General features: G+C 42.5%; 1 protein-coding gene across 1 annotated transcript; it reads right to left on the bottom strand.

Annotated features, from left to right (window-relative positions):
* Positions 1 to 8,563: 8,563 nt before the first annotated feature.
* LOC135057433 (olfactory receptor 8U9-like) lies at positions 8,564 to 9,490 on the bottom strand. The gene has a single exon (XM_063963327.1). The coding sequence runs from the start codon at positions 9,485 to 9,487 to the stop codon at positions 8,564 to 8,566; it is 924 nt and encodes a 307-aa protein (XP_063819397.1). The 5' UTR covers positions 9,488 to 9,490.
* Positions 9,491 to 26,122: the final 16,632 nt, after the last annotated feature.

Here is a 26,122-nt window from a genome sequence, read left to right as displayed (position 1 = left end):
CTCTAGTATCCACTAGAACTGAATCGTATGGACAGACTTGGGGACGACCATATAAACTAAATAGTGTGGTATTTGTGCAAAGATGAAGTCCATTTTCTGAAGTGATACTACTGCATATACTGTACACAAGGGGGGTCATTCCGAGTTGTTCGCTCTGTATTTTTCTTCGCATCGCAGCGATTTTCCACTAACTGCGCATGCGCAATGTTCGCACTGCGACTGCGCCAAGTAAATTTGCTATGAAGATTGGTATTTTACTCACGGCATTACGAGGTTTTTTCTTCGTTCTGGTGATCGTAATGTGATTGACAGGAAGTGGGTGTTTCTGGGCGGAAACAGGCCGTTTTATGGGTGTGTGTGAAAAAACGCTACCGTTTCTGGGAAAAACGCGGGAGTGGCTGGAGAAACGGAGGAGTGTCTGGGCGAACGCTGGGTGTGTTTATGACGTCAAACCAGGAACGACAAGCACTGAACTGATCGCAGATGCCGAGTAAGTGCGGAGCTACTCAGAAACTGCTAAGAAGTGTGTGGTAGCAATTCTGCTAATCTTTCGTTCGCAATTTTGATAAGCTAAGATTCACTCCCAGTAGGCGGCGGCTTAGCGTGTGCAAAGCTGCTAAAAGCAGCTTGCGAGCGAACAACTCGGAATGACCACCAAGGTTTTACAAATGTTTATATTACAGATGTGCGGCGGGCACTTTTCGTGTTTTGTGTTTTGGTTCTAATTCCGCTTTCATGTTTTGGTTTTGGCTTGGTTTTGCCAAAACCACCCTTTCGTGTTTTGGTTTTGGATCTGGATGATTTTTTGAAAAAAAAAAAAAAAAAAAAAAAACGGATAAAATCACAGAATTTGGGGGTAATTTTGATCCTACGGTATTATTAACCTCAATAACATCCATTTCCACTCATTTCCAGTCTATTCTGAAAACCTCACACCTCACAATATTGTTTTTAGGCCAAAAGGTTGCACCGAGGTTGCTGGATGACTAAGCTAAGCGACATAAACACCTGGCCCATCAAGAGGTGCAATGAGGTAGCTGTATGACTAAGCCATGCGACACAAACAATTGACCCATCTAGGAGTGGCACTGCAGTGGCAGACAGGAGGGCAGATATAAAACAAAAGGCCCCAAACATCACCTCATGCAAAGATGTAGAAGAGGTGAAATGAGGTAGCTGTATCACTAAGCCTAGCGACACAAATTCCCACTGGAATTATACAGCAATATCACTGGAATTATACGGCAATATCACTGGAATTAAATGGCAGTACCACTGGACATATATGGCAGTATCACTGGAATTATATGGCATTACCACTGGACATATACGGAAGTGTCAGACAGGATGGCACTTTAAAAAAATAGTCCCCAAACAGCATATGATGCAAAGAAGAAAAAGAGGTTAAACATGGAATTGTCCTTGGGCCCTCCCACCCACCCACCCTTATGTTGTATAAACAGGACATGCACACTTTAACAAACCAATCATTTCAGCGACAGGGTCTGCCACACGACTGTGGCTGAAATGACTGGTTGGTTTGGGCCCCCACCAAAAAAGAAGCAATCAATCTCTCCTTGCACAAACTGGCTCTACAGAGGCAAGATGTCGACCTCATCGTCCGATTCCTCACCCCTTTCACTGTGTACATCCCCCTCCTCACAGAGTATTAATTCGGCCCCACTGGAATCCACCATCACAGGTCCCTGTGTACTTTCCGGAGACTATTGCTGGTCAAGGTCTTCCTGGAGGAATTTATAATTCATTTTGATGAACATCATCTTCTCCACATTTTGTGGAAGTAACCTCCTATGCCGATCGCTGACAAGGTTACTGACTGCACTAAACACTCTTTCGGAGTACACACTGGAGGGGGGGGGGGGGGGGGGGGCAATTTAGGTAAAATAAAGCCAGTTTGTGCAAGGGCATCCAAATTCCAGTGATCCTGCTGTATAATTTCAGTAATCCTGCCGTATAATTCTAGTGATCCTGCCGTATAATTCCAGTAATCCTGCCGTATAATTCCAGTAATCCTGCTGTAAAATTCCAGTGATCCTGCCGTATAATTCCAGTAATTCTGCCGTATAATTCCACTAATCCTGCCGTATAATTCCAGTAATCCTGCCATATAATTACAGTGATCCCTTCGTATAATTCCAGTGATCCTGCAGTATAATTCCAGTAATCCTGCCGTATAATTCTAGTGATCCTGCCGTATAATTCCAGTAATCCTGCCGTATAATTCCAGTAATCCTGCCGTATAATTCTAGTGATCCTGCCGTATAATTCCAGTAATCCTGCCGTATAATTCCAGTAATCCTGCCGTAAAATTCCAGTGATCCTGCCGTATAATTCCAGTAATCCTGCCGTATAATTCCAGTAATCCTGCCGTAAAATTCCAGTGATCCTGCCGTATAATTCCAGTAATTCTGCCGTATAATTCCACTAATCCTGCCGTATAATTCCAGTAATCTTGCCATATAATTCCAGTGATCCCTTCGTATAATTCCAGTGATCCTGCCGTATAATTCCAGTAAATCTGCCGTATAATTACAGTGATCCTGCCGTATAATTCCAGTGATCCTGCCATATAATTCCAGTGATTCTGCCGTATAATTCCAGTAATTCTGCCGTATAATTACAGTGATCCTGCCGTATAATTACAGTGATCCTGCCATATAATTACAGTGATCCTGCCGTGTAACTCCAGTAATTCTGCCGTATAATTACAGTGATCCGGCCGTATAATTCCAGTGATCCTGCCATATAATTCCAGTGATCCTGCCGTATAATTCCACTAATCCTGCCGTATAATTCCAGTAATCCTGCCATATAATTACAGTGATCCCTTCGTATAATTCCAGTAATCCTGCCTTATAATTACAGTGGTACTGGCGTATAAATCCAGTCCAGTGATACTGCCGTATATATATATATATATATATATATATATACCCTGTTGCAAAGCGGATTACTGAGGCCATACCAACGATGCTGGTGTTCGACATGCGTCCGGTATCTGCCATTAGTGCAGTGGGACTGCAGTGCCAACCCTAGATGGGACAGGTGTTTGCGCCGCACACTTGTGTCGCTTAGCTTAGTCATACAGCTACCTCATTGCCCTCTTTTACTTTATGGCATGATGTAGTGTTTGGGTACTAATTTTTTTTAAGTGCCCTCCTGTCTGCCACTGCAGAGCCACTCCTAGATGGGCCAGGTGTTTGTGCCGCTTAGCTTAGTCATACAGCCACCTCAGTGCAACCTTTTGGCCTAAAAACAATATTGTGAGGTGTTCAGAATAGACTGGAAATGAGTGTTATTGAGGTTAATAATAATACTGTAGGATCAAAATTACCCCCAAATTCTGTGATTTTAGCTTTTTTTATGTTTTATTCAAAAATCATCCAGATCCAAAACCAAAATACAAAAGGGTGGTTTTGGCACAAGCCAAAACCAAAACACGAGCGGGAAATTACTTAGTACCAAAACCAAAACACGAAAAAAAAGTGCCCACCGCACATCTCTCGTTTTTTTTACATGTAAGTAACATGAATTTTAGACAGATTTAAAGTGGGGAACAAAGGACAGTTCAGAGTCAAGGATGACACCTATGCAGCGAGCTTGCGGGGGAGGGTAGATTGTCGAGTTATCAAAGTGATAGTATAGATTGAGAAAAGCAGAGGACCTAAGACTGAGCCTTGCGGTACTCCAACTGACAGAGGTAGTGAAGAGGAGGTGGATCCAGAGACGTGAACACTGATGTTGTAGGGACCCAGTGGGCAGCACTTAAACTACACTGCACACTCCCGAGTACTCACTGGGAACTGGTGGGCAGATCCTATGCAACACTGCAGCGTACTTGTTTATCTCGAAAAGCCAGGAAAGCCTGCTGTTTACTGCATACAAGGACCCGTGAGTGCCGCATACAGCTTTGGCAGGGTGTAGTACGGCTGACCGGTGGTCAGGAGACCGCCGGTCAGCTTACCGACGCCGGGATCCCGGCGGGGAGGGGCGAGTGCAGCAAGGCCCTTGCGGACTCGCTGCGCTCGCCACGCTGCGGGCTCGGTGGCGACCTGCGCTCGCCACGCGTTCTATTCCCACTCTATGGGTGTCGTGGACAGCCTCGAGTGGAAATAGTCCCTGTTGGTCGGCATGCCGACCATCGGGATAGTGAGCCGTCGGGATGGTGGAGGAGGTCATGTGACTGTCGGTCAGCAGACCGCCGGTCACATGAATACCACCCCTTTGGCAACATGTATACATATCGAATTGATGACAGCCGAGCACATTTGCAATGACAGTACAGTGAATTCCATTACCATATTAATTACCTAGATATAGATTTATGCAGATACAGATTTATATATATTTTTACATTATTACACACATATATATATATATATATATATATATATATAGTCACAGTAAAAGAAGGCGGCACTCTCAGGACTTGTAGTAATGGTAACAACAGAAGAGACAGACAACTACTCAATAGATCTTTCGATCAACGTTTCGATTTATCCAAAAACCGTCATCAGGATCATATAACAAACATTACACACAAGACATACTTACATAACCTCGTCTCCCCCCGTCAGGAAGCCGCCGGCGCCGCGCCGTCTCCCGGGTCAGTGACGTCACCACACGTGCGCCGCACGCCCACCGGCGCGCCCAGATGACAGCCCGGCGTCATGGCAACCCGGCACACCATAACAAACCCCTGTAAATACATACATAAAGGACATCAATCGCAAGCTAACAAATGGTAACAGGTTATTATAAAACCTTATCATGAATCACTACACTGATGCTGAGCAATAGGTGTCAGGCCGGATGAAATATCGCTAGTACAAACATAGCACCTACTAACTGTCAAAACTATACTTTCAAATGCGGTCATGTTACAGAAAACAACTCAACGGTAACGTCTCATTTAAACCGCGAGGGGAGACCGTATCCAAACGGTGAATCCAACGCGATTCTTTCTGCAACAATACCCTGTGTCTATCACCCCCCCCCCGCATTCTTTTAGGTGCTTGGTCTATAATTTTGTATCGTAAGGTACTCAACCCATGATTGAAAGCTTTGAAGTGCCGAGCAACAGGCTGACTGTGTGTCCCAGTGTGTTCTAACGCCTGTCTAATCGCAGACCTGTGTAGGGCCATCCGTTCCTTGAATTGCCTTGAGGTCTTCCCCACATAGAGGAGACCACAAGGACAACGTATAATGTAAACGACAAATGTGCTGGAGCACGTTAACACCTGTCGGATGGCACACCTGGCTCCCGTGTGTGGGTGCGGAAAGGAACTCCCCGTCTCCATGTAGCTACAAGTGGTGCACCCAGTGCACCTGTAGCAACCTGGTTTTTTAGTAAAAAAATTGGTAGGAAATCGGTTCTTTGTGAGGTATATAGACGATTTGCTGCTGATCTGGACGGGTCCCAAACAGGACTTTATTGATTTAATGTTTCAGGTCAATTCTTGTGATACCACCATTAAGTATACATATGAGATCAGTGATGTCAGCGTCAATTATCTTGATGTGTGTATTTCCCTGCAGGAGGGTAAGATCCATACAGGATTGTATAAAAAAATCACTGACAGAAACACTATGTTGCATTTTGCTAGTCAGCATCCTAGCGCGACCAAGAAGGGGTTACCTTACTCTCAGTTTCTGAGAGTTCATCGGATTTCCGATGATCCTGTTGAAACTGAGAAGGAGATTGACCTCATGGTACGTCAATTTATGGTGAGGGGGTACAATTATGATGCCTTGATTGAAGCAAAGGAGAAAGTGCTTAAAATTCCTAGGGCTAAGACGCTAATGAAGAGCCCGGGTAAAAGGAGGGGGGGCAGAGAGGTTGTCCCCTTTGTTCAGAAGTTTCACTCCTCGAGTGGGGAGATTGCTAAATGTGCCAAAAGATTGTGGCCCATTGTGACTACGGATAGGGACTTGCCGTGTCTCCGGAATGCTACTATGATGCCTAGCTTTGCTAGGGATCGTAATCTTAAAGATTGGTTGGTGAAGAATGATATTTCTTCCTTCCAGTATTTGGTTCCTACCAATTTTTTGACTAAAAAACCAGGTTGCTACAGGTGCACTGGGTGCACCACTTGTAGCTACACACACGGGAGCCAGGTGTGCCATCCGACAGGTGTTAACGTGCTCCAGCACATTTGTCGTTTACATTATACGTTGTCCTTGTGGTCTCCTCTATGTGGGGAAGACCTCAAGGCAATTCAAGGAACGGATGGCCCTACACAGGTCTGCGATTAGACAGGCGTTAGAACACACTGGGACACACAGTCAGCCTGTTGCTCGGCACTTCAAAGCTTTCAATCATGGGTTGAGTACCTTACGATACAAAATTATAGACCAAGCACCTAAAAGAATGCGGGGGGGGGTGATAGACACAGGATATTGTTGCAGAAAGAATCGCGTTGGATTCACCGTTTGGATACGGTCTCCCCTCGCGGTTTAAATGAGACGTTACCGTTGAGTTGTTTTCTGTAACATGACCGCATTTGAAAGTATAGTTTTGACAATTAGTAGGTGCTATGTTTGTACTAGCGATATTTCATCCGGCCTGACACCTATTGCTCAGCATCAGTGTAGTGATTCATGATAAGGTTTTATATTAACCTGTTACCATTTGTTAGCTTGCGATTGATGTCCTTTATGTATGTATTTACAGGGGTTTGTTATGGTGTGCCGGGTTGCCATGACGCCGGGCTGTCATCTGGGCGCGCCGGTGGGCGTGCGGCGCACGTGTGGTGACGTCACTGACCCGGGAGACGGCGCGGCGCTGGCGGCTTCCTGACGGGGGGAGACGAGGTTATGTAAGTATGTCTTGTGTGTAATGTTTGTTATATGATCCTGATGACGGTTTTTGGATAAATCGAAACGTTGATCGAAAGATCTATGGAGTAGTTGTCTGTCTCTTCTGTTGTTACCATTACTACAAGTCCTGAGAGTGCCGCCTTCTTTTACTGTGACTGTACAGACCCGTGTTGGGTTCTTCTTGGAGGGCACCTGGGCATATTCTTTGAGACACAGCTGAGTGCCGGTGTGGATGGAAAGTATATATATATATATATATATATATACACACACACACACATATACAGTATATATATATATATATATATATATTATATATATATATGTAATATATTTATATTTAATATTTTCTGAAGCATTGTCTATTTAAGCAGTGGTGCACTCGGGGGGGGGGGAGGGGGGGGGGTTTCACTGAGTACTAAGAACCCCCCTCCCCCTTTCCATAATGAACCAACGTTCTTTTTAAATGGAGACAGCTTTCTCTCCATCTCTACACACTGGCTGTGATCAGAGCTTCTGCTCCCTCAGCGGCTCTGCCTACAAAATGAGTTGTCCGGACTCTCCATTACACAAACTCATTGCAAAGTGGTTCTTCTACTGGTTCTTAGTACAGCACAAGCAGCCGCCTCCCCCACAGCTCTAATCCGGAACAGGTGGTTGCCGATACCTGTAACACCTTTATCTATTTTTCAGTTTTGTGTGCACATACTTTCAGTGGGCAGCGGATGCTTGCTATGCCTCAGGATTGCTTTCTTGACTATAAGGGCTCTTATAGTCAAGAAAGCAATCCTTCTTTGTCAAGAATCCAGAGCAGGATTCGAAACGCGTTGGAGAGTGAAGGAGCAGACACAGAAGAAGAAGATAGCACCGCCGCCGCCAGCGTCTGACGTCCCCGGAAGCGGACATCCAAACTTCCGGTCACAGCAATTCGGCGCCGAGAACGGCAATCGTACAGCATGTGGAGATAGGGTAAGCTAGGGATAGTCTCTGCCCACAAGAACTGTATCTATCCAGCTAATACCAAGTGTCTGAAAGCTCCAAAAATCACCAGAAAGGAGCTGTAAACAATTTTTTATTTCAGACTTCTGTTGGGACTTCTGTTGGGAGAGACAAACAGGTGCAATGAGGGAAGAGAGGGTGCAAGGAACATGAGAAAGGATGGACATATACTTAAACAAAAATCATGTATAGTGTTATCTGTTATGTATTATACTTAACCATAGTTATAGAAAAACCACTCTTGAAACTCTGCGTTTGCCCATGCTAAATTCAACGGTCAAATTGCCTGCAGTTGGATATACAGATGGGTCCACGGTTATCTTGGCTAGTTTGCTGCGCCTAGGCACAACATGGTTTATTAACATAAACCCTTCATCTATTGTTCTCAGCTGCAATACAATACAGAGAACAATACAGCAGGGGATTAAGTCATTACAGCAGGGTATTAAGTCCGACTGCCCAGTCTCAATTAATCCTATTAAAGGTCAAGATAAACATGGACTCATCTGTACTGTATGAAAGTATTGGCAATATTGGGCGAATAACTTGGATTTATTGAAGTCATTTCACTTTTTTTCCTTCATTACTTTATATATCATAAAAAAATTGATAATTCCCATTCCTTTACAGAAATTGTTCAAAAATAACACTGGGCAAGTCCAAATCATTTTAAATGACAATTGTGTTACAGTGCGCCTCCTATTGCCAGTTACTGTATGAGTTTTTAGCATTTAAGGTGTTTCAACAAACTCTTTAACGCTCCCTTAACCTCTGTATTCCTTAGACTGTAAATCATAGGATTTAGCATAGGTATAAGTATACTGTAGAAGACAGAAGCCACTCGATCCTGATGTAGGGCGTAACTAGTAGATGGACGGAAATACATGAAAATAACTGTTCCGTAGAAGATGGTGACCGCTGTCATGTGAGAGGCACACGTGCTAAAGGCTTTATATCTGCCCTGAGCTGAACGGATTCTCAGAATGGTCAGCACTATGTAGGTGTATGATACAAGAATAATTACAAGGCAGGTCAGCGTGACTAAACCTCCCAAAATAAAAATAACAGCGATATTCACAGAGATATCGGAGCAGGACAACTTGAAAAGTGGTGGGATGTCACAGAAGAAATGATTGATGACGTTGGATCGGCAGAAATCGAGGTGGAACACGAAACTTGTGTGTACCAAAGCCGTCAGTAAGCCTCCAAGGTATGCCGCAGTCACAAGCTGGAGACAGATGATGGTGCTCATGACAACACTGTACAGCAGTGGGTTACAGATGGCCACATAACGGTCGTAGGCCATCACTCCCAGAAGAAGACATTCAACTGTGGCAAAGGAGACAAAAACATACATCTGCAGAGCACAACCGATGAAAGAGATGGCTTTGTTTCCAGAAAAAAAGTCTCTCAGCATTTTAGGGGTGACAGATGTAGAGTAGATAAGGTCCACAAATGATAGGTTGCTCAAAAACAGGTACATGGGCTTGTGAAGACGTGTGTCCAAACTGCTCACAGTTATAATGCCAACATTTCCCAATACCGTGGTTATGTATACGTGAAGAAATACGATGAACAGAGGGATGTAGAGTTCAGTTTTGTCTGTAAGACCCATGAGAATAAATTCCGTCACTTTGCTCTTGTTCATCGTCAACAAATTAAACCGTTATGTGTCTGTTTAATTACATAAATGCATGTGCTTAGTAATATTATTGCATCTGTCAGGAGAGCAAACTTCTATATACGTGCTATATTTCTACATGTCCACACTAACATAGTTTCCCCTCCTAGCTTGGAAGCCTGCACCAGCGCTACACCCGCTTTATCCCTTCCATCCAAATTAATATCACCTCAACGCTACAGCAACCCTGACAATCTCATTTGCATCTCTTTAACACCTCCTATCCTGTGCTTTATGAAATGCCTGATCTGTTTGTTGCACAAACCGGTCCCCACCAATGACTTTTTCATCTCCAACTCCCTGCATCTCCTTGCCATTACAGAAACCTGCATTACTCCTTCTGACACCACTTCTCCTGCTGTTCTCTCTGCTGGGGGACTCACATTCTCATACAACCCCCGACACGGGAGTCGCTAAGGCAGTCATGTTGGGGTCCTTTTACCCTCTAGCTACTCCTACCAACTCATACCCCCAGAACCATCCCTTACATTCTCTACATTTGAGGTCCATGCTATATGCCTCTTCCTACCTATTCATCTTCGAGTAGCTGTCATTTACTGCCCCCCTGGCATACCCTCCAAATTCCTTGACAACTTTGCTTCCTGGCATCTTCACTTCCTCTCTTCTGACATTCACTCATACACACTATCTTAGGTGATTTCAACATCCCAATCGATAGCCCCACAAAATCTCCTGCCTCTAAACTCCTTAACCTTACATCTTCGCTTGGTCTCTCCCAGTGGACCTCTTCCCCCTCCCATGTGAATGGGAGCTCACTGGATATGGTCTTCACTCACCGCTGTGATATTTCTGATTTCTCCAACTCCCAATTTCCCTCTCTGACCATGACCTGCTCTCCTTTACCTTATCTCTATTTTCTACTGCATCTCTACCTTCTTGGTCTACTATCACTTAACGTAACATTGAGGCTATCGACACCATTTCCATATCCTCCTGGCTCAACACACTTCTCTCTCCAATAATGTCTCTCATGCCGTGAACAAGCCACTTCCCTATACAATGCTTTCCTTACCTCTGCTATTGACTCTGCCACTCGACTGACCATTATTCACCCTCATAGATCAACACCTCAAACCTGGCACACCAAATGCAGCAGATATCTGCAAAAATGCTTACGTACTGCCGAGTGACAGTGGAGGAAATCACCCTCTAAAGCAGACTTCCTACATTTCAAACTTATGCTCTCATCCTTCAGTGCTGCCCTTTCCCTTGCTAAGCAGTCATACTTTGAAAACCTCATCTCCTCCCAGTCCTCCAACCCCCAGCACCTCTTTGCCACTCTCAAGTCCCTCCTCTGCCCACCTCCACTTCGTCTCTCCTCCTAACTCTCTGCTCTTGACTTTGCCACATACTTTACATCCAAAATTGACTCCATACACCAGGACATCACATCCCACCAAACCATCAACAACCAGCCACCTCCTTACCACCCCTACCCATCCCTTTTACCAACTCCAACATCTTTCTTCCATGTATTTGGTGAGGAAGTTATTGCCCTCATCCGTTCGCCCTCCCTCCACCTCATCAACTAACCCTATCCCCTCCCGCCTCCCCCGTAGCCCTCTCTCTTTCTGCCTGTTCCCATATTGAACACCTCCTCAATCTCTCCCTCTCATCAGACATTGTCCCCTCTGCCTTCAAGCATGCACTCATATCTCCTATTCTTAAGAAACCTACCCTTTATCCACATACTAACTCCAACTATCGACCCATCTCGCTCCTCCCTTTTACCTCCAAATTCCTTGAGCGTATCGTTTACAACCTCCTTTGTGCCTTTCTTTCCTCCCACTCCCTGCTTAAACCATTCCAGTCTGGCTTTCGTCCTCTTCACTCCACTGAAACTGCCCTCACAAAAGTCTGCAGTGACCCCCTTTCTGATAAATCCAAGTATCTCTTACAAACCTATCATTTGCATCTAAAAAATATTTCCAGGATCAGACACTTTCTCACCCATGATGCCACTAAAGGGGGGTACTCACGGAGCGATAATCTAAGCAATCTGACTAGATTGCTTAGATTTTAAGCATGATCAGTCAGTGTGTACCTCCCACAGCGATAGTGATGCGCAGCCCCGCGCATCGCTATCGCTGGTGCTAGATTGGCCTGCATGCAGGCCAATCTAGCAGGTCGCTCATTTCACCCGCTGGGTGAAATGAGTGCCCCCTGCACGCTTAGCACACATCACGCTGTGCTAAGCGGTGGGAGAGATGTGTGCTGAGCGGTTCGCTCAGCACACATCTCTCCCACATCTGCCCGTGAATACGGGCCTTAAGATTCTTATCCACTCACTGGTCATCTCTAGACTGGACTACTGTAATCTTCTCCTATCTGGCATCCCTGACAAATGCCTCTATCCACTCCAATCTATACTTGATGCTGCTGCCCAGCTCATCTTCCTCACCAAACATACTACATCCACCTCCCCTCTCTTACAAGCCCTTCACTGGCTCCCCTTCCCCTTCAGAATCCATATAAAGCTTCTCACATTCACTTACAAAGCCCTTACCCACTCCTCTCCCAGTTACGTCTCTGTTCTTATCTCCCTTTACTCTCCTGCCTGTCCTCTTCGCTCTGCTAATGCACGCCAACTTTCCTGCCTACTGATTTCCTCCTCCCACTCCTACCTCCAAGATTTTGCACATGCTGCTCCCTTTCTCTGAAATTCTCTACCTCTACCCTTCTCCACCTCTCTACAAAACTTCAAATGGGCTCTCAAGACTTACTTCTTAACCAAACCCAGCTGTCTCTCATACTAAGGCCTCTGTGGCCCACGCTGACTTTCTAACCCATCTTTGTCACCCTTGTCTGTGTGCCCCTCCCCTTTAGAATGTAAGCTCTCACGAGCAGGGCCCTCTTCCCTCATGTGCTTTTCCGTCTTTTGCTTAACCTATTTTCTTTTTAATACTCCCTTGGACGGCACCAAGTTCCTGAGTTTTCTGTGCCCAGTGCTGTCTGCTGATGCAGATATATTTATATACCCTGTACTTGTCCTATATTGACTTGAACTGTAAGTCACTATTTTCATGTTTTGCTTATTTGTTTATGTACTCTGTATTTGGGCGCTGCGGATCCCATGTAGCACCATATAAATAAAGGATAATAATAATAATAATAATAATAATAACATAGCGGTAGTCCCCTAATGAACAAGTCCATAATCCATCTACATGTCCAGAGTCCATGTTCGTTGACATTTTAAAGGTACAGCTCAGCCATAGCAGCTGCACCCACCTATCGTAGTTACGCCCTTGTAGGAGTGAAAGTCTGGTATGGGAAAGACCAGTAACAAGAACATTGTAATAATGAATACAGGATATAATGAGTGCATTTATAAAAGTGTCTTGTGTGAGATTGCGGGGGTGTGCAATAAGTTTTCGGATGCACAAAAAGTATATTCTTTACAAAGTGAACATTACATTTTTCAAAGTATTCAACAGAGGAATCTATGCAAAGTTGCATGCGCTCAAACCACTTGGTGAAGCAACTGGACCACCCCAAAGCAGGTATGTTTTCTACACGCTGGATGAAGGTCTCCACTGCAGCTTCCACTGACTCAAAACGAATCCCACACATCTTTCACTTGATTTTGGGAACACAAAGAAGTTGCAGAGGGTCAGGTCTGGACTGTACCAAGCGCCTAAATGTATTTATGGGCCAGAAAATCATCCACTTTCCTGGACTTTCATGTGCTTTGTCATGATGGAGAAGGACACAACAAATGCAAGTTCTTGGATGGCATCTGGAAATGGCTTCCAGCACTTGCAGCAGGTGTTGGTTAGTGTACCAGTCCCTAGTGATGATGTCATGAGTGGTATAGTAGCTACATGACCAGTCTTGGCCACAAAAACAGCTACCACCTGCACTCACATCGGAACTTCTGTTGCAGTGCACCTCCAACTGGGATCAACTGGGCTGTAGATCAAGCATTCATAGCCAGTGATGATCTTCCAGAAAGAGTTTGAGCAACTGCCTTCAAACCTGGCCAGCATATTGCGGTGCCAAGTCGCCTGAGTCTTTTGAGTGAGTTGATGGGGCAGCCAGCATGCAGAAATCTTGCTCAGGCCAAACTTTTCTTGGTGTATAAAGTGGATGTATCCCGGTGAGATGACTATCTTCTGTAACTGAGCTGGGGTCATCCTGGTGTCCAACTCAAGTATGTCCCACACAGCAGCAACATTGTCCTCCGTGATGGCGGCTACAGATTGGCCGCAGTGCGCTTTGCTTCCAGGGACTGTCTCCCATGCTGAAATTCTGCAAACCACTCAAATATAGTGGTTCGGGACTGTGCTTCCTCTCTAAAAGCAGCTCACAGTCGGTCAAAGCGCTCCTGCTGTCACAGACCACTCTTGTAGTCTTAGATGATCATGGCTCTTCAGTGGTCTCTGTTGAGCTCCATAACGAGTTTTTGAACAAGTGTTCATGCTGACTTCTTCAGTCTGCAATGTTGTTTATATACAGTACTGTGCCTTGACATTTCACAAGAACTTTAGTCAGAGATTACAGTTCACAACCAAACAGTCAAATTGTGTCTACTCTCCCTATGCACTGCACATCCGAAAGCTTATTGCACACTCCTTGTACATGCATATCTTGAAAATATTTATTAGATGCATGCAATGAGAATTGGCTATAATGTAGATGTGAGGAACAAAGGACAGTTCTGAGGCAAGGATGACACCAAGGGACTGAGTCTGGGTCCCACGAATCTCTCTTCACAGACACAAATGGTTAGTTTTGAACACAGCGCATGCAGAAGTGACTTTACGTATTTTTTGCATACAGTATGTTCGTATTATTCGGACGCAATTTAGCCAGTTCTCTATTTCTACGAAATAGGCCATTTCGGGGTGGGAAATGGATGGTTGCAAAACATGTGTCATATGTGCAAGAAAGGGACACTTGTTTATGATAGATCTCTGACGCCTAAAAAGGGCGGCTGCAAATATCTCTACTAAGCACAATAAAAGAAGTAAAATTTGACATTTTCCTGCGTGCCTCAGGACTGGAAGTGCCTCAGGACTGTGCAGAGATATTTTAGAGAATTTTTATTTTGTTGTTGTTGAAAGTGTTTTAATTTATGGGATTGTTGTGTGGTTTGGTAACTGCACAACAGCAGAGTGTTAGTTTTTTGAAAGGGTGGTGAAGTCAGATGGTAAAGTGATTGGTTTACATGTACCTAGTATGCAGGAGTTATATGAAAATAAGATGGAGACATCTTTATCTTGGCCTTTAATGGGATTAACTGAGCCAAGGCAGTCGGATTTAGGGGGTCATTACGACCCGTTCACACGCAGCTGTTCTTCTCTGCGGTGCGAATGGGTCAGAACAGCGCATGCGTGGCCCGCGCGTTGCGCTTGAGCGTCGTTGCCCAGCGACGGAGGTCGCCAGGCAACGGAGTGCCCAGCGAAAAAAAAAGACATTGCGCTGGACGGAAGAAGATTGACAGCGGAGAGGCGTTCCGGGGCACATATTCACCATTGGAGGCCGTTTTTCGGGGAGTGGTAAGAAGAAAGCAGGCGTGTCCAGGCGAAAGGAGGGCAGATGTCTAACGTCAGTACCGGGACCTTCATCGCTGGATCCATCACACAGGGTAAGTAGCTGCAGGGCTGGTCTTGTTTTGCAGGAAACTTTTTAAGCATAGCATGGTTGCACAAGCGATCACAGCCCTGCTATGCTAAAATACACTCCCCCATAGGCAGGGAATAGTTGATCGCAGCAGCAGCAAAAAGTTGCTGGCTGCGATCAACTTGGAATGACCCCCTTAATCCCCTGCTGTAATGACTTAATCCCCTGATGTATCGTTCTCTCTGTATTGTGTTGCAGCTGAAAACAATAGATGAAGGGTTTATGCTAATAAACCATGGTGTGCCTAGGCGCAGCAGAGAAGCCAAGATGATCGTCGCTCCATCTGTTGGCTTTTTAATAAAGTGCCAAGTATACAAGGAATCATGAAGTGTTTGCTATGTTGCCATCAAATAAATGATACGGGGCCTTATGCAGACCTGATCGCTCCTCTGCAAGTCGCCGCCCAGACAGAGAAAATAAAACGCAGCGTGCAAGTCTGCGTACGCCGTACGAAAAGTTTTGCAAATGCTGGTAAGCTGCAAATCCGTTCGCAACGCACCATCTAATGATTTTTCCAGTCTGTGCGTAGCCCAGAACTTACTCCTACAGTGCGAAAGAATCAGGCTGATGGGGCCGGAGCTGACGTTACACACCTGCCCTGAAAACACTTGGGAATGCCTGTGTTTTTCCAGACACTCCCAGAAAACGGCCAGTTACCACCACCAAACACTCGCTTCTTGTCAATCAGCCTGCATTCGCCTATTGATCAAAAAAGATGCAGGATTTTTGCAGTTTTGCCACGCATCTGCGCATTACGATCCATACGCATGCGCAGTCATTTGATAACCGGCTGCTGTGCGATCAGGTCTGAATTAGGCCCATAGATTTATTTGATGTCACACTAGTCTATTGAAATCTATTTTTTTCCTCGGGAGCGATAAACATGTTAAATTGTTTTCACTGTCCTTGATGTAAACTGGTTAGGGTTGTGATGTTCTTTTATGCTCTTTTATGACTTGCTGATTGCAGATGTGATTAATTTTGTTGACTGTTCATGGAAGTGAATTGTTGATGACAATAAAGTTGAATTGAATAATGACGGAGATTGTGGCTGTAGGCGGAAAATTGATGAGCACTGGTTTCTATTTGCACACGCACTATCACCCGCATTAGCTGAACGGACAATCGCATAAAGTAGTAAAACAAGTTTCATTGGCTGCCCACAACTACAGCCATGTGACTTAGAATCAGGCCCCAAAATGGACGGTTTATCAACCGAGATAGATATGTCAGGTACAGAAGATAGATTCTGATGGTTGGAACATCTTTAGCTCAGTTTTTGAAATACAGCTTGAGTATCCCTTATCCAAAATGCTCGGGACCAGAAGTATTTTGGATATCGGCTTTTTCCATATTATGGAATAATTGCATACCATAATGAGATATCATGGGCCCTCATTCCGAGTCGTTCGCTCTGTAAATTTCTTCGCATCGCAGTGAATTTCCGCTTAGTGCGCATGCACAATATCCGCACTGCGACTGCGCCAAGTAAATTTGCTATGAAGATAGTATTTTTACTCACGGCTTTTTCTTCGCTCCGGCGATCGTAGTGTGATTGACAGAAAATGGGTGTTACTGGGCGGAAACAGGCCGTTTTAAGGGCGTGTGGGAAAAAACGCTACCGTTTCCGGAAAAAACGCGGGAGTGGCTGGAGAAACGGGGGAGTGTCTGGGCGAACGCTGGGTGTGTTTGTGACGTCAAACCAGGAACGACAAGCACTGAACTGATCGCAGATGCCGAGTAAGTCTGAAGCTACTCTGAAACTGCTAAGAAGTTTGTAATCGCAATATTGCGAATCTTTCGTTCGCAATTTTAAGAAGCTAAGATTCACTCCCAGTAGGCGGCGGCTTAGCGTGTGCAATACTGCTAAAATCGCCTTGCGAGCAAACAACTCGGAATGAGGGCCGTGGTGAAGGGACCCAAGTCTAAGCACAGAATGCATTTATGTTTCATATACACCTTATACACACAGTCTGAAGGTAATTTTCAGTCAATATTTTTAATAACTTTTTGCATTAAACAAAGTGTGTCTACATTCATAGAATTCATTAATATTTCAAATACACCTTATACACACAGTCTGAAGGTCATTTAATACAATATGTTTAATAATTTTGTGCATTAAACAAAGTTTGTGTACATTGAGCCATCAAAAAACAAAGGTTTCACTATCTCAGTCTCACTTCAAACAAATCCGTATTTCGAAATATTCCGTATTTCGGAATATTTGGATATGGGATACTTAACCTGTTTTGCATTTGATGTGGCAAGAAGACACCTCAGATGAAATGGTAGAAAGACATTGGCCCAGCAAATGAGGTGATAGATCTGGAGAGGATAGATACATTTGGGTGTCATGTGCATAGAGATAGTACTAAAGGGTTAGCATCTCAAGCAGTGAAAAGAGTAGAGAAGTTGACATTGGGAGAAGTTGCCCATATCAACCAATCAGCTTTGAGTTAGCATTTATCAAGTACACTCTATAAAATGATAGGTAAAGTAGATGCTGATTGGTTGACAAGGACAGCTTCTCCACTTCCCTCTGCTTGATGCATCAATCACTGAATTTTGAAAAAAGTTTTTCATTTTCTAAGATATTTTCTATAGATTGATGAGAGCTTAGGGACTAGGGTAAAACCCTGTGGTACTCCAACTGATAGATGAAGCAGAGAGCAGGTAGAACCTGAGAAACAAACAATTACAGAGTGATATGATAAGTAGTATGAGAACCAGGAGAGGACAGTGTCCTGAAAACCTAGGGAATGCAGTGTTTGAGAAGAGAGTGGTCAACAGTGTTAAATGCCGTATCGGAAATGAGAAGTTAGCAATGGCCATTAACTTTAGCAGTCAACTCATTCTCCAGCTTTATCAGTGTAGTCTCTGTGAAGTATTGAGAATGAATGTCAGACTGGAGAGGGTAGAACTATAGCTAGTGGGAGGATACAAGCAGGTGAGTCAAGTGTAGGCAAGCCTCTCAAAAAGCTTGGAAGGTCATGGGTTTTGAGAGGTGGGATGGTAATATGAAAGAGAGCTTGCATCACAGAACAATAATCATGGTCAATTATCATGGAAGAGCTGAAAGTGGAGAGAGAGAGACATTAGTTTATCCTGCAATAAGCATTAAGGAAAAGTAGTTTGTTTATTGAGTTACCAATCTTGTCCTTGAAGTAGAAATAAGGATTTGATGGTCATTGATGGATTTTGAGGGTTGGTTTGGGAGGACTAAAAAAAGAGTCTAAAGTATCAAAAAGGAGATTGGGTTACAAATCAGTGCAGTGGTGAGACATTGAAGTTTTATTTTTCTTGGCTGTGTCCAAAGCATTTCAATAAAAGTTTTATATACTGTAACATTATATTAAAGAAGTCGTTTGAAATACAAGACTGTTGCTAATGACCTTCTACATTGCTTGAAAGGGGTTGAAGGCATCATATTTCATTAGAATGCCATGGCTGAGATCTTGGCCAAGGTTGAGAGTAAAGAGTAGTTGAAGCCGCTCTTACTAAGGTTTGGTTAAGATCTGGTACTGTAAGATCAAGAGAGGAGAAAACAGAAATACAGTAGAACTGTAGAGGCTTGGTAGAGTTTGACAGCAGAGGGCTTAAAATAGTGGAGAGTGCTAGCAGGTGATATAGTAATCATCTGGAAGACGGAAAGGAATGTTAAAGAATTCAAAACCTAAACATAGTTTAGATAAAACATGATCAAGATAGTGGCCAACCCAATGTGTAGAATATGGCAATGAACTGTGAAAGGCTGATGTAGAAGAGTAGTTTGGAGAATGGGAATGTTGAAATAACCAAAGACAATGATGGGATAGGCATATAATAGTACACAATAAATTCAGCACTATTATAGGTAGAACCTGAATAATTAATATAATGTGTATTAGAGATGATAGGGAGCCATCTGATATGGTTGACCTTGACATGGTAGATGGTCATCCATTTTTGACCAAACATGTACTAAGAACATTATTAATACTCCATGAAAATTATAGAGTTTATTTATTTTATTTTTTAAATATACATTTTATTAGTGAGAAGACATGGACATGAATGAAAACACAAACAATCTACACAGAGGCCATCGAAAATGTGAACAAACAGCTTATAACAAAGCAAACTTAGAGCATCCAAGTGGGCCAGTTGAACACAGATCAGAAAATATATCAAAACTAATAAAAAAAATTGTTGATGAAACTCCATTATGTCTACACTTTGTTTTTTAATGTTATAAAAAGCAATTAAAGAAAAAGGAGTCAGTAGAGAAATTAAAACTCAAACAATAACAGGTCCAGAGAAGAGAAAAGAAAGGGTGAAGAATGAAGAAAACAAAAGGCAAGGAAGGGAAAGGAAGGGGAAGAATCAATCTGACTGGTCAAACTAAATTCCAAGCGAAAAATTCAGTCACCTAGGGGGCATTAAACTGGTCCAATATACGCTGGGGAGTGTGCTACCACCTTAAGTAAAACCGAGTGGAATATTAAAAAAGGAGGTCCAAGGGCTCCAAACTTGACAGAGAAGAGTTCTTCAGTATACTAGTAACGTGTTCCATCAAATAAATATGCCATATTTTAGCTATGATCTCGTCTAATTTGGGAAGTTCTGAGGACCGCCATTGCAACATCTAGCTGCAAGGACCATGTGAGTGAATAATTTATTTTGGTGACGCATAGTCTCAGGAATAGCCATTGATAAAAGGAAATAGTTGGCCTTAAAAGGAATAGGGATATATAAGACTGCAGAAGCCAATATCGCTATCTCCCGCCACAAGGGAATTAAAATTGGACATGTCCACCATATATGTAGGAACGTGCCGTCCATATTCTTACAACTCCAACACAATGGGGAGATCTCAGGATTCATTTTGTTAAGTCTAGTTGGGACATAATACCACCTGTAGAAGAGTTTATAGGCGTTCTCCTTCAATCTTACACACATAGAACTAGAGGCCACTCTAGAATAAATTGTGGACCAATCGTCCTCATCTACTGTTTCCCCCAGATTGGCTTCCCACGCCTGTTCATGAGAATCTTTAGACCCTGTAGATATGGGAGATAATAAAGAGGATAGGGTAGATATAAGCCTTTTAGTGGAGGCTTTACAAAACGCTAAGTTTTCTACTGAAGACAGAGGTCTAGCACATAGTTGAGAAGAAACCGCAGAGTGAAAGTGTCTAATCTGTAAATATTGATAAAAAGATTTATGAGGGATAGAGTGTTTAATTTGTAGGTCCGCAAATGTGGGGAAAGATGAATTTTGAGTAATGTCGTTAAGTAGTCTGACTCCGCCATTTGACCAACAATTGACAGAAGAAGCGAAGCATCCTGGTCGAAAACGAGGATTATCAAACAGTGGAATTAGAGGACTAGGAGCAATGGGCTAAGTTAACTTGGCTATTCGCAATATCCCACACATCTAACGTATGTGAAACAACTGGGTAACCAATAATTGTTTTAGGACTGGACGTTCTAGGTATCCATAATAGGGAGGATATGGTGTTGTAAATTGAGGTCATTTGATTCTATCTCAACCCACATTCTTTCAGAATTAGGCCTATTCCAAAGGATGCACTGTGCCAAGTAATAGGATTTTAGATTAGGGCCACCCAGGCCACCCTCGGAAGTGTCCCTTTGAATCACTGAGCGCTTCACTCTGGGCTTCTACTTTGACCAAATAAATGACATTACATTACGTTGGAGTCCCTTGAAGACACAGGGGGGAACACGAATTGGTAATGTTTGAAATAGGTAAAGTAGTCTTGATAGTAAATTAATTTTAATGGCATTAATTCGCCCTATCCAAGAAATATGGTACCTTCTCCAGTCCTCAAGATCCTTCTGAAGTTGAGCTAGCAATTTTGGATAGTTAGCCTGGTAAAGTTACGAGTAATTCTTGGTTATGGATACCCCTAGATAGGAAAGATAAAGTCTATTCCACAGGTTCTCAAACTCGGTCCTCAGGACCCCACACAGTACATGTTTTGCAGGTCTCCTCACAGAATCGCAAGTGAAATAATTAGCTCCACCTGTGGACCTTTTAAAATGTGTCAGTGAGTAATTAATACATCTGTGCACCTGCTGGGTTATCTGCAAAACATGCACTGTGTAGGGTCCTGAGGACCGAGTTTGAGAACCACTGGTCTATTCCAATGAAGATTGAAAGAATGCTCTAGTGAGTCTTTAACAGTTTGAGGAATATAGAAATTGAGAACCTCAGCCTTTCCTGTATTAATCTTATAACCCGAGAGGGCTCCATAATCTTTAATTTCTTGAAAAAGATGGGTCAAAGAATGAAGTGGGTCTGAGATGGTAAGTAGGATGTCGTCTGCGTAAAGGGTGATTTTATATTCTTTAGTCCCTATTCTAACACCCTTTATATGTGGGTTAGCCCGAATACGCGCAGCCAAAGGTTCAATAGAGAGGGCGAAAATAAGAGGGGATAAAGGGCATCCCTGTCGGGTCCCATTAGATATCTGAAATGGAGGGGATGCTCCCCCGTTGGCCAACACAGCTGCACCGGGTTTGTCATACAAAGCTTTATTACCCTGTAGGAACTGATCTTGTATCCCAATAGATTGGAGAGTATGAAACATGAAGGACCATTGAATCCGATCGAAAGCTTTTTCAGCATTCAACCCCAAAACCAGTGCTGGTAATTTTTGTTTGTGAATTGCATGTATTATGTCAATTGTACGGCGGGTATTGTCACACGCTTGTCGACCGGTTATAAAACCGACCTGGTCTGGATGGACCAAGAAGGGAAGTAAAGGACCCAGTCTATTCACTAATACTTTTGTGTAGATTTTCATATCCTCGTTTAGAGAGATAGGTCTATAGTTAGAGACTAGTTCTCTGCCGGGCTTGGGGATTGCAACTATGCTGGCCAAGGAGATTAAAGGGTCAAGGGAGGCACCATCTAGAAGGTCCTTATAAAAAAAAATTAAGAAGGGAGTGAGAATGGCAGCAAATTTCTTATAGTATTGAGGTGTAAAACCATCCTGAATATCCTCTTCCATTACATTTCCATTTAAGTCTAACACCTGTTGGTTACTTAAGAGAGGAAATAATTAGTTAGAGAAAAGAGAGGACAGAGAGGGAATAGAAGATAGGTCATGAGGAGGAAGGGAGTTAGATAAGTTATATAACTTCTCATAATATGCTTGAAATTCTAAAACTATGCGCATAGAGTTGTAGGTAATCGCTTCGGAACTGCGTTCCTCTATTTTTGCAATCAAACCAGATGCCCACTTTTGTCTAAGTTTACTAGCTAAGACAGAATCAGCCTTGTCCACTTTATCATAATATTTTTGTTGGAGCTTTTTCAAATATTAGCAGATTTGCGAGAGAGAATGGTATTAAGTCTGCCCCTCAGAGAATTGATCTGAATCAGTAGAGGTGCATTTTCGAGTTGGGAAATTTCTCTTTGGGCTTGTTTCTTTTGAAACGCTGCCCTACTAATAAATTTACACCTAAGTGTTGCTTTGTGTGCTTCCCAGATAATCCCCCTCAACACCTCATTAGTCAAAATAAAGTCAAAGTACTCCGATATGGCAGACTTAACATCCTCAACAAAAGAGGAGTCCAATAACATGTCATCATCCAAACTCCACGAGCGGGATCTTTGTTGGGACGAAAATGTATCTATGAAAATGTAAGGCCCCGCATGCTCTGTCCATGAAAAGGGTGTTATACCTGCCGTCGCTACCCTGGAAGCATGTGATCTTGATACAAAGATTATGTCAATGCGAGAATAAATTTGGTGGTGACCATAAAAATTTGTGTAGTCTATAGCTGTCGAGTTTTAAGACTCCACGTATCCAAAACTGCCAGCCTCGTTAGATCTTTGCAAAGATTAAATGAGGTGCAAATGACTTCAGGTGAATGTTTTAACTTCCGTGTAGCAGATTTGTCTACAGTGGGGTCTAACACAGAATTAAACTGTCCACTGATTATCAAATTGCCTAGAATGAATTTTTCTATCCGTTTGAATAATTTGGTAAAGAACAAGCTTTGACCCGTGTTGGGAGCATATAGATTAACTAAAGTAATTTGTTCTGCCCCTATGGAACCCACCAATATGAGGTACCTTCCATCTACATCTGGCACGCATTTAGAGAGGACAAAGGGAACGTTGTTAGAAATCAGAATCGCCATTCCCCTCTTTTTACATGGAGCAGAAGCAAAAAAAGTGTGAGGAAAGCGCTTACCTCATAGTTGAGAGTGTTCTCCAGTAAGATGCGTCTCCTGCAACAATACAATATCTGCTTTTTCACGTCTACACGCCCCCAACACTAGAGTATGACGTTTAAGTGAATTCAGACCATTAACATTTATGGAAAGTATTTTAAACCCCATGATGCTTGAAATAGGAGGAACACAGATAAGGCTCAGATACAAGTCTAAGACCAAAAGGGGGAGACCAGTCGAATTCAGGGAGAGAGGAGCAAAGCAGAAGGGTCAGGGAAAGAGAAAGAGAAGAAAAAATAGAAAAACGGCAAAAGGCTGCCTAAATAGGCCAAAATCCTGTAAGAAAAAAAACCCCAACCGAGGGGTCTTACCAGAACATACATTTGAAATATTGTATACATATATCAGAGTGGAGGGGGTTTATTTCACAGATTATAAACCCATGCGAGGCCCTCAAACTAGAACTAGAATTATAAATTCAGAAGAAACGGATCAGCACTAAAAGTTGCAGATCGAGTAAACCCTTGGCAATAGCACTAGGAAATCACCAAACTCAAACAGTTCCAGCTTTCCTAAAGGGAGAGCAAAACAAAGTGAAAAAATACTTCCCAAGCAATATCATATCAGCAGTTCAAGGTGGATTAGCATCATCCAGTCTGTCTCGACGGATCATGGACCATTGTGGTTGCGGAGGGAGGGAACGTTGAGGCTTAGGTGTATAGAGTTTATTATAAATGTTCTGATTATCAATATATATATATATATAAGTCTCAGCATGGTAGCACCCCATTTTTCCCCCCTAATAAATTAATGTGCCACACTGTGAAATGTTTAAGAAACTGTTGAGGAGTCCAACTCCCACCATCTCTCACTCTTCCAGACCTGTAGTTGCGAGTGAAAAAGGGACCACTGTACCAGGGACATGCAATCAGGGGAGCAGGGAAGGCAGAGCTTCACCTGTCATAATGATTAAAATAATACAAAGAAGATATTTATTACACATATTACATTACATTACGTTTCACATTACATGCATGTTACTTGGCGTTTTTAAACAAGTGTTTTCATCTTTTAGATTTCAGTTTATTCTCAGATAAATCCAACAGCTTTCTTTGTCTTTACTGCATTATGCAAAAATAAACACAGTACACTGATATAATACTATTTTATCAAACAGAAATACATGTCTCTGCAGCAAACATTTTAATAGACAGCCCCTGGAAAATAAGATGTACAGTAATTGCCAGTAATTATTCTCTTACTTACTGCTCTGCAAAAAATAACATGAAAACGAGAGAAATGTTGGAATCACATGACGTTCATTCTGGGGTTTTCAAATGTGTTTCTATATTTTTATGCATCGGCACACATTTATATGCTACAGTGTATTACCTTTGGGGTTTATTCCCAATTGGTCTGTAGATGTGCTACACAATTGCATTGGACTCTTCTGTGACTAATTAATTAAACTAAAGCTTTAATAAGACTTTCTGTTAAATAATAATAATTGCCCTAATTTATACAACTACAGATTCTAAGGAACATGCTATAAATAGAATGCATGTGTGATAGCCAGTATGCCTCTTACTTAGTTTGCTGGACAGTCTTGGTTGTCCATTGGCAAAAAGTAGGGGTGTGCACGGGGCCATTTTTTGGGTTTTGTGTTTTGGTATTGGATCTGTGTCTCCTTCATGTTTTGGCTCTGTATTGGTTTTTCCCAAACCGCCCATGTGGGTTTTGGTTTGGGATCTGTATTTTTTTGGAAAAAATAATAAAAACAGCTACAATAACAGAATTTGGGGGTGTTTTTGTATTATTAACCTCAATAATATTAATTTCCACTCATTCCCAGACTATTCTGAATGCCTCACAGCTCACAATATTGTTTGCATCCAGTTTAGGCCAAAAGGTTGCACCGAGGTAGCTGGATGGAGCTGCAGCAGCACTTAGCTGTATATACTAGGAGGACAAAACATATATAAAAAAAAGAATGATTAAGGCAAAGAAGAATAAAAATGACAATATTTTAGATTTTATTTATTTTATTTAATTTATTTTCATTTCCATTTATTTTAATTTAATTTATTTTATTTATTTAGGATCAAATTCTTAATTTACTAAAAGATATCTTCAATATGCAGAAGGTTCAGTACACAAGTGTGGAGAGTTTATTTATATTAATTTAATTTAAATTTAGCTAATTTATAATTGTTATTAATAATATTAATTTGAATTAATCACAAAGTGGTGATTAGAAGAATTATGAAAATAGGACAATAAGTTATAACATAAGAATATGAGCTACAGACACCACACCCTGAAATGGACGGCACATGCCTGGATGTATTCTAGGAGGATACATCACAAAAAATAAAAAAAAATGTATTTTATTTTGGGAGGACTTACAGAACACCCCTTGATGGTTGGATCAGCTGCAGTCCCTGGTTGTATACTGGGATAATACAGCACAAAATATTAATTTAAATAAAAAAATATATATTATTTTTTATATCACAATGCGGTTACAGTGTCGCACAAATGAGTCAGAAATATGTAGAAGTATTTTTTATATCACACACCTGCGGTTACAGTGTCGCACAAATGAATCAGAAATATATATAATAATTACACCCCCCCCCCCTGTTGACTACACTGACAGCGTTGCACGATGCGTTTATGAGTAGGAAATAATATACTGTGGTCTGACCGGCAGTGTCACAGTACTTATGAACATAAAATAAAAATTGTATGGTACACTGGGGTACAG

The sequence above is a fragment of the Pseudophryne corroboree genome, chromosome 3 (genome assembly GCF_028390025.1).
Source record: "Pseudophryne corroboree isolate aPseCor3 chromosome 3, aPseCor3.hap2, whole genome shotgun sequence".
NCBI lineage: Eukaryota > Metazoa > Chordata > Amphibia > Anura > Myobatrachidae > Pseudophryne > Pseudophryne corroboree.
The sequence above is the reverse complement of the archived record's forward strand: the minus strand, read 5'-3'. Positions and strand labels throughout refer to the sequence as shown.

Coding starts and splice junctions, on each gene's coding strand:
- LOC135057433 (XM_063963327.1), bottom strand. CDS start 9,487: ATGAACAAGAGCAAAGTGACGGAATTTATTCTCATGGGTCTTACAGAC.